Genomic DNA, 9,920 nt, shown 5'->3' with positions numbered 1-9,920 from the left:
ATCCGTCCATCTAAATCTCCAGTTTCACCAGGCTTCTTCTTTGTGGAGAAACATGGTGGTGGCCTTCGTCCTTGCATTGACTATAGAGGGTTGAATCAAGTGTCAGTGAAATACCCTTTTCCACTTCCTCTGGTTCCAGCAGCCTTAGAACAACTCAAGTTGGCCTAGACCTTCTCCAAGCTTGACTTGCACAGCGCGTACAACCTCATCCAAATAAAGAAAGGTGACGAATGGAAGACAGCATTTAGTATGACCTCCAGCCATTTTGAGTACCGGGTAATGCCATATGGCCTCTCTTCGGCACCTAGTGTGTTCCAGTGTCTCATCACTGATGTGTTATGGGACATGCTAGGCAGATATGCCATCGCCTACATCAACGACATCTTAATATATTCCCTGGATGAAGAGTCACATCAAACACATTAGGACGGTCCTGAAATGTCTACTTCATAACCACCTCTACGTCAAAGCAGAGAAGTGCGAGTTCCATCAGCACCATATATCGTTCCTGGGCTACATCATCAGCTCCGAAGGTGTTAGCATGGATGCATCCAAGGTCTCTGCGGTCACGTCTTGGCTCACTCCCACATCAGTTAAGGAACTCCAACATTTCCTAGGTTTCACCAACTTCTACCACCATTTTATTCGGGGTTTCAGCTCCATCGCTGTCGCACTAACATCGCTACTTAAGAAGGGACCCAAGCGTCTTCACTGGAACCCTGCGGTGGAAGAAGCTTTCGGTACTCAAGCAAGCCTTCACCTCAGCTCCCATCTTGCAACATCCAGATCCAACCAAACCCTTCATTTTAGAGGTTGACGCATCTGACAGGGGAGTTGGAGATTGCAACGTTTCGGAGAAAAACAGAAACTCCATCCAGTAGCATTCTTTTCCAAGAAACTCTCCTCAGCGGAAAGAAACTATGATGTGGGAAACCGAGAACTACTTGCCATAAAACTGGCCCTTGAGGAGTGGCGACACTGGCTGAAGGGAGCCACGCATCCTGGCAGCCAACGCACCTCACCAGCCACTGGACATCCTGGCAGCCAACGCACCCATCAGATGATCAGGAATAAGTATTGGTGGGAAACATGCTCACAGAAATCAACCAATTCATCTCCTCATGTTCCACCTGTGCCCAAGCCAAAGTTCCCAGAACACCTCCAGCTGGCAAATTTTGTCCCCTCCTGGTTCCTCAGAGACCCTGGTCCCACATCGCCATTGATTTCATCACCGACCTTCCCCCTTCACTAGGTAACACAACCATCATGGTAACCATCGACCGTTTTTCCAAAGCCCTCAGACTCATTCCATTACCTGGCATCCCCACAGCGTCCCAAACTACAAAACTGTTGTTCCAGCAAGTGTTCTGTTATTATGGTCTCCCGGAAGACATTGTCAGTGACCGGGGTGCACAGTTCACTTCACGCTTCGGGAAGAACTTCATGGAGAGATTAGGAGTGTCGGTGAGTCTCACATCTGGATACCATCCTCAGTCCAACAGCCAAGTCGAAAGGGCAAATCAGGAGATTGGCTGTTTCTTAAGAATATTCTGTATGCACAACCAGGGGGACTGGGCACGTTTCCTTCCCTGGGCTGAGTATGCACAGAACTCCCTCAAGCACTCGGCAACCCAATTAACACCATTTCAGTGCATACTCGGCTACCAGCCACCCCTGTTCCCTTGGGATGACTCATCCAACCAAGTTCAAGCCATAGAGGACTGGGTCTCACGCAACCAAACAGTTTGGGAAGAAGTACACCAACGTATTGAAATGGTCAATGCCAAGTACAAAGAGTATGTGGACAAACACTGAGCAGAAACACCCATATACAACCCAGGGGACAGAGTATGGATTGCAACCAAAAATCTCCAAGAATCCAATTCCTGCAAGAAATTATAACCAAGATATATCAGGCCATTCAAAGTCACAAAACGCATCAACGAAGTGTTGTATCGGCTAGAGCTCCCCCCTCACAGCAGACTATCACCCACATTTCAAGTATCCTGTTTGAAACCTGCTATCCCGGGCCCTCTCACTGAAAACACACCCAGCCGGGAACACCCAGCCCTTGACCTGGAGGACGAACCCATCTACCAGGTCAACAAGATCATCAACTCTAAACGATGAAGAGGGCAGATCAAGTACCTGGTAGATTGGGAGGGTTACAGACCCAAGGAACAGAGCTGGGTTCCCGCCAAGGACGTCCTTGATCCACTTCTTAAGCAAGAATTCCATGCCACACATCCAGACAAACCTGAACCCAGAGGTAGGGGTCGCCCTAGCAAATCTGTAGCTCCCGGTGGTAGCTCCTGGGGGAGGGCTCTGTCAGTAAACCTGCTGATTTCGACCACTACAAACATGGACTCTATGAACTACACTTCCCAGAACTCACAGCGCCCTTCGTTTCCTAACTATTAACCACAGCTGTCACTCATCACCCTATTAGTCCCTCTGCCGATTTAAACTCCATTTTCACACCACTTCACTGCGAAGTATCATTCTGCCTTTCCCACTACATACCGAGCCTTGTTTATTTCTGACTGATGCACGTTTTCTCTATTTTAGCTTCTCCTCTCTCATTTACTCTCTTGCCTGTCCTCGTTTGCCCTGTTTGCCGTTCACCCGACCATTGCTAGTTCTTCGACCCTGATTCACGTCTCACGTTTTGGCTTGTTCACTGTTTGCTCTACACTCCTCTTCTGCGCATACGTCTGTAAGTGCCTGCACTGTGACACAGAGCTGCGTGAACACAAACATCCAATCTTCCCACAATCTTTTCACACCTGATTTGGACAATTTTCATATGCAATTGTAGATACATAATCAAAATGTAGGCATGGGAATGGAATGAAATATCTCACTGAGATTTACAGTACTGTGCAAAAGTTTTAGCCACCCTGTTTGTTTTTTTTTATACAAACTTTGTTAGATTTCTATTTTATGATTTCTACATTAGGGGCGGCACGGTGGTGTAGTGGTTAGCGCTGTCGCCTCACAGCAAGAAGGTCCGGGTTTGAGCCCCGTGGCTGGCGAGGGCCTTTCTGTGTGGAGTTTGCATGTTCTCCCCGTGTCCGCGTGGGTTTCCTCCGGGTGCTCCGGTTTCCCCCACAGTCCAAAGACATGCAGGTTAGGTTAACTGGTGACTCTAAATTGAGCGTAGGTGTGAATGTGAGTGTGAATGGTTGTCTGTGTCTATGTGTCAGCCCTGTGATGACCTGGCGACTTGTCCAGGGTGAACCCCGCCTTTCGCCCGCAGTCAGCTGGGATAGGATCCAGCTCGCCTGCGACCCTGTAGAAGGATAAAGCGGCTACAGATAATGAGATGAGATTTCTACATTATCGAGTCAGTACAAAAACATTTTAGAGTCCAAATGTTTGTTTTCCAGCAAAAAATTAAATGTTACAGAAAAAAAATGTTTGTATCTGAGCAGCGTATTCCATAAGAGAGCTCTCTTCAGATGAAAAAAGAAAGCATAATGAAGGCTGCTGGGTTTTGGTGTAAAATGAAGAAGTGAGTGTGACAGTCAAAGTGTCCAGAAGAACTGTGGCTGGTTCTGTAAGATGCTCCGGAAAACCTACAGATCATTTCCACATAAAACTGACCTCACTGGACCTGAGATGGATTTTTTTTTTTTAAAGCAAAGGGTCGCCTCACACCCAATACTGACTTTGTTTCAGTTATTATGGCTCACTGATTACTGTTTATAGCATTTTTTTATGTTGAAACATTTCATATCATTATTTTTAAGCCATGTTTGGTCAACAACATTTCTTTATATGTGCCTCAGACTTTTACACAGGGCTGTATGTGGTTGTTTGTAGATCACATTTCCTTGTGTATGTGCATATGACTGCTGGTTCTACTCCCACACATCCATCTGAAAAGAAGTGCACATCATCATAACAACTGCCAAAACAGCGAAACCAAAACAGTAGCTTGGTTTGTTTTTCTTGCCTCACTTTCTTGCCTTGATCATGAATGAAGACAATTTGTCAGTAGACTTTTAATCATCTTTGGGATGGAAGCATCTGCTGATAGTGTTCCTTTGTTCCTTTGAGAGGACCTTGCTTGGACTTTTTGTCTCTTAGGCAACATTAATTTTTGCACAATTTCTTGTTCCAGTCCAATCTTCTTGCCTTACTGAGTCACATTCATGTGTGTAAATGATCCATATAGCATCATAAGCTCTGCCGTGAAATGACCCACACTTACACTTTAGAATGATCTCAACGCTGACATGATTCTGAGAACCTTGGCAAGTTGGATGAAAAATAACGTCATATGTGTGTATCGACTCACCTCTCTTTGCACTCTGTTTAAATCCATGTGGCTCCTGTGCTGTTATTATCGCATGCTGATGCGGATTTAAAGCTGCCTTGAGGATATCTGGGCAATGCAGACAGAGACAAATCTAAAAATGAAACTTTCCTTCACGTCTGGAGTGAAAAGGCTGCAAATCCCCAAACACTGAAGATTGGCATCAACTTGTCGAAATGAAGTGCCTCACAGGGGTTGCTGTTGAAAGACAAACTTTTTTTGGCAAGCGTACGATGTAAATATTTCATTCCAGGAACATGAATTATAGCATTGGTGCAGTGCATTAAGCAGGACTGGAGAGTCAGTGGGTCCAAGACTCCACCAGTGTACTTAAGGATTCATCTGGATTATTTGTGTTTGACTTTATTACTCAGTTTTTAGGACATTTAATCTATTATTATAGTTCATTTGGTTCCACTATATTTATTTAAAAAACCTTTGGGCAAACATTGTACATTTATATATAATTTGAGTCACTTGCAAAAGGAATTTCATGGTGTACAACCAGCTCCAGAATTATACAACACCTCCCCGCCTTAGGAGAATGGACATGAATTATTGCGTAAAATACACAATTCTTATTTACATAAGTGTAAAATAAGAATACTGAGAGTCGGAACGTAGATCGACCGGTAAATTGAGAGCTTCGCCTTTTGGCTCAGCTCAGTTTTAAATGTTACAGAAAAAAAATGTTTGTATCTGAGCAGCGTATTAAGTTTGCACCTCCAAGCGTATTAATAATGCACCTCCAAGTCCAAGGCCATGGTTCTCGACCGGAAAAGGGTGGCTTGCCCTCTCCAGGTTGGTGGAGAAGTCCTGCCTCAAGTGGAGGAGTTTAAGTATCTCGGGATCTTGTTCACGAGTGAGGGAAGGACGGAGCGTGAGATCGACAGGCAGATCGGTGCAGCCTCCGCAGTGATGCGGTCGCTTTACCGGTCCGTCGTGGTGAAGAAGGAGCTGAGCCAAAAGGCGAAGCTCTCAATTTACCGGTCGATCTACGTTCCGACTCTCACCTATGGTCATGAGCTTTGGGTAATGACAGAAAGAACAAGATCGCGGATACAAGCGGCTGAAATGAGTTTCCTTCGCAGGGTGGCTGGGCGCTCCCTTAGAGATAGGGTGAGAAGCACAGTCACTCGGGAGGAGCTCGGAGTAGAGCCGCTGCTCCTCCACATCGAGAGGAACCAGCTGAGGTGGCTCGGGCATCTTTTTCGGATGCCTCCTGGACGCCTCCCTGGGGAGGTGTTCCAGGCATGTCCCCCCGGGAGGAGGCCCCGGGGAAGACCCAGGACACGCTGGAGGGACTATGTCTCTCGGCTGGCCTGGGAACGCCTCGGTGTTCTTCCCGAGGAGCTGGCCGAGGTGTCTGGGGAAAGGGAAGTTTGGGCTTCCATGCTTAGACTGCTGCCTTCGCGACCCGGTCCTGGATAAGCGGAAGAAGACGAGACGAGATAAGTGTAAAAATTAGTGGGACCCATAAAAATCAATGTACTGTAATTGTTTCTCTTAATATTAGGAAACTGTTACCTTGGAAAATTACCTGTAGCTCTGGGGTAGGTGTTATTTTGCACAGAGGTAAAAATCTGATCTCATCCATCATCATGGGGAAAACCGATGGGCTTTCAACAATGCTCATCGGCCTGCGTAACACGTGACTACAGCATGTAATAGATATAAAACAGATCCATAAACATTTGCCACTGAGGCAGTCAGATCCTAAAAACATCAACGTCTGAAAAAGTCAGGAGAATGGCAAGAAGGGCAAAGAATTCCCCAGAAATCACAGTTTTAAAATTTCCTTGAGTTTAATAGATTTTTATCAGACACCACCTCAATAACTACAAGTTGCATGAAAGCCTCACACAAAACAGCCCACACTGAGTGAAACCAACAAAATGCAGCAACTTTACTGAGCGTCCTGAGAGCTAAAATGCAGCAGTGGTTCTTGACCATAGATTTTGGACGGTCAGGATGATATTCATCACAACATATCCTCAAACCAAATGAAATCAAGAGGCAGTTGAATGTTGACAAAGTACAAGCATTTATTATAGAGTTTAACAGCTCATTTTGAGAGCTTTAGACCTACAACTGTGTTCAATAAAGCAGCAGGTCACCAGAAAGGTTGCCAGATTGGAACACAAGACCAGCCCTCCTCCATCTTAAAAATTACAGATATCATCCACTAGTGATGCACCGATCACCATTTTTTGGGCCGATCACCGATACCGATCACCAAACAACTTGATCTGCCGATTGCCGATCACTGCCGATTTTTTTTTAAAAATAATGAACTAATATATATATATATATATATATATATATATATATATATATATATAAAAAAGTCAAAATCTTCAAATGCACAGAATGCCTTTATTTTACTGTAGCCTTTGTGACAACATGTCACCATTCAAAATATAAATATGAATCTTTCCATTCAAAATGTAAATAAAAGAACATTAGAAAGCCAAGCAGACAGCTTCTAACTCACATTACAAAAAACTTGGGCTACTTGAAAACTGGCTTGTTAATGCTGGTTAAAGATAAAATAAACAATTGGCCACAAAACCAAAACGTGCAAGGCCTACTATCACAAAGGACAAAATCTTTCACTGCCCAATAACATGGGTCAAGTTTCTTTTGATCATTATGAGCATCTCTGCATTTTTGGGGGTGAGACGGTTTCTTTTGTCATCAATGATGTTTGCAGCTGTACTAAAGAGCCGCTCACTATCCACACTTGTGCATGGTGAACAAAGATAGGCTCTTGCTGTCTGTGCAAGTGCAGGGAAGCGGCCTTTATTCAGCTGCCAATAGGCAAGTGGGTTTGAACTGCGCTGCAATACAGACTCTGCCATGTACTGGCTGACCTGGGTGATAATGGTAATTTCCTGCTCACTCTGCCCTGCTACCTCATCGACTAACTCTGCGAACATTGCCTGCAAAGAGCAGGCAGGTGGGGTCTTGTCAGTTGACTTGCTGGAACTGGGTTGCTCCACAGTGCTTGTAGTGATGGGTAGTTCAGGGTGGCTGGTTTCAAGGGCGTTCTGAAGCTGTTCATGGAAAGATGGTTTGAGTGCCTCTGAGAAATATCTGTCTTTATACCTAAAACAGACATAACAAAAATGAAAACGAGAAATTGATTAGGTTATAGTGATATGCAAAATAACATTCATTTCAGTCAGGTAGCCTAGAAAAAAATACATCCATTGCCAGCTGATATTTTACATTTATATTATATTATATTATATTATATTATATTATATTATATTATATTATATTATATTATATATTGTATTGTTGGGCTTCAGGAATATAGGCAACTTAATTGGGTCAGGACGTGTCTCTTACCTCGGGTCTAGCATTGTAGCTATTGTGTACAACTTCTGTGCATCAATGTCAGCGAATCGTCGTCGGACAGCTTCCAGTAGCACTGATTTCGCCGTCTTCACGCCATGGTCCGTCTCAGTTGTTTTCTCAAGTAGACGAGTGAGCGCTCGGATGCATGGAATTACGTCCGCAGCGGACGCAGTGGATGAGCTGATTTCTTTGGTTAGCTCTTCAAACGGGGCCAGGATGGTTATTGTGTTTTCAATCAATTTCCATTGGTGGACTGTGAAGTTGCATGGCAATTCGTATTCTGCTGCATATGATGCGAGGGCCAGTTTCTGCTCCAAGAGACTCTGGAGCATGTAGAAAGAACTATTCCAGCGCGTTGGTACATCTTGGCGGAGTTTTTTAATTGGCTGGCCGAGTTGCTTCTGACAGCTCTCCAGTCGACTGTATGCCAAGGGAGAGTGTTTGAAGTGTCCAATAATGCGTCTTCCTGATGCTACAATATCCGAGATGGAGCGCTGAGACAGTATTCCCTCATGTACCGCCAACTGTAGCGTGTGAGCCATACATGGGAGCCCAGGGAAATCTGCGTCTCTCATGGCTTTTTGCATGTTTTTTGCATTATCGGTTAGAATGGCGTGGATTCGCTCCGTTTGGATCCCCCATGACTGAAACATACAGCGATAAGCCCCCACCAAAGCCTCCGCGGAGTGAGACCCCGTGAACTCCTGACAGTGTAGCACAATGTTGTGTCTTTCAAAATTAGCATCAATAAAGTGCGCTGTTAAGCTAAGTAGAGACATTGGGCATGCGTCTGCACTCCAAATATCGCTGGTGAAACTAATGGATACGTTAGCCTTCAGAAGGGTTTCAATGTGTGCGTACACAGTTTGGTACAACTGAGGGAGACATACATCAGTTAGATATCTCCTGCTTGGGGCGTCGTAACGGGGATCAAGACAGGTCATCATTCGACGGAAAGATTTCTCCTCCACAACAGATAGTGGCTGTTCACCTAGGCAAACGAATTCCATAACCTTAGACGTGATGTCTTTCCACCTCTTACTTTCTCTGCTGTATGGTTCACGTCGATGTAAACTTTCGCTCAAAGTCGGCTGGCTGGGGGATGGGGATGAACCGGTTGCCTTCGGCTTGACAAGTTTCTCGTACTCGGCATATTCAGTTGAATGGCGAATTCTAAGATGCCTAATGAGGTTAGTGGTGTTGAACTGTCGAGGGGTACTTCCACCTCGAGGTATTGCGTCATTGCATACATTGCATACAGCAAGTTTCACATCTGCCTCACTCACTTTAAAGAAAGTCCAGACAGGAGAAGTCATCGCGTTGTCGATATGCACTTGTAGGCTATGGTTGCGCGCTTGCCAGTTTTAAACGTCGCTAATAATTTACGTCACGCGATCGGCTTTTTGATCGGCATGTTTTTCCGATCGCCGATCAGGCTATTTTTGGGCAATATCGGCCGATCATGATCGGCAGCCGATCGATCGGTGCATCATTATCATCCACTCTATAGACCCCTTCGCATGTTTGTAAACAAACCGACCGTTGCCAGGATGCACGCGCAGCCTGGACTCAGAAACAATGGCGCTGCTCATAGACCGGCATTATGAGCTGTCAGATTATGCAAAACAATTGTCGTTACAAGATCGAGAATGCTACATAAATAAGTTAACTCTAACAAGTGGACATCGCCTACCGGATCCGCATTTAATTAAAGAGTGGACGGACGATGTTAGTAAGTTCCCTGGTATACAATGGCCAGATATATACTCGTACCTTATTGACAAGACTTCAGTGTACACCCACGAAAAACTTCGTGCCTACAAGTCTTTAGATGCATATGATTATGTTATGTGCGGGCATGTACAGAACATGTTTTACACTGAAATTGATGATGCTAACAATATTCATTACATTGTGTAACTATGACCCAGCTAATCAGACAAACGTTACCAAAGTATTTTGCTACATCAATAAACGAAGACTAGAAAGAATAAAAAAGAAATATTTAATAAATAGCCTGATCTTACCTGTGATGAAGTGGGCGCTGCAAACCCGCGCATTTTTGATGGCGCTTTCATCCCAGTCTACACGTTTGATGGCTTGTAGCCATAGACGTCGGCGATTTTTTTGGAATGGGTGAGATCCTGCTGGAATTCTGTACATTTTAACCCCATCACTGCTACGATTCTGACACCCGACAACACAACAACTAGGCATTTCTTCCAAATATTTCTTC

The 9,920-nt window shown here is 44.7% G+C and overlaps 1 protein-coding gene across 1 annotated transcript; it reads right to left on the bottom strand.

Annotated features, from left to right (window-relative positions):
• Window positions 1–6,765: 6,765 nt before the first annotated feature.
• Window positions 6,766–9,004, bottom strand: LOC132891116 (zinc finger BED domain-containing protein 4-like). Its single transcript, XM_060928579.1, has 2 exons — window positions 7,676–9,004; window positions 6,766–7,429 (listed from the first exon to the last, which is right to left on the bottom strand). Exons 1-2 carry the CDS (start codon window positions 8,998–9,000, stop codon window positions 6,934–6,936), a joined length of 1,821 nt encoding a protein of 606 aa, XP_060784562.1. The 5' UTR covers window positions 9,001–9,004; the 3' UTR covers window positions 6,766–6,933.
• Window positions 9,005–9,920: the final 916 nt, after the last annotated feature.

This window comes from Neoarius graeffei, chromosome 9 (genome assembly GCF_027579695.1).
Source record: "Neoarius graeffei isolate fNeoGra1 chromosome 9, fNeoGra1.pri, whole genome shotgun sequence".
NCBI classification, from domain to species: Eukaryota; Metazoa; Chordata; class Actinopteri; order Siluriformes; family Ariidae; genus Neoarius; species Neoarius graeffei.
This window is presented reverse-complemented; position numbering and strand designations above follow the sequence as displayed.

Coding starts and splice junctions, on each gene's coding strand:
- LOC132891116 (XM_060928579.1), bottom strand. CDS start 9,000: ATGACTTCTCCTGTCTGGACTTTCTTTAAAGTGAGTGAGGCAGATGTG. Junction 7,430..7,675: donor GCTACAATGCTAGACCCGAG/GTAAGAGACACG, acceptor TGTCTGTTTTAG/GTATAAAGACAGATATTTCT.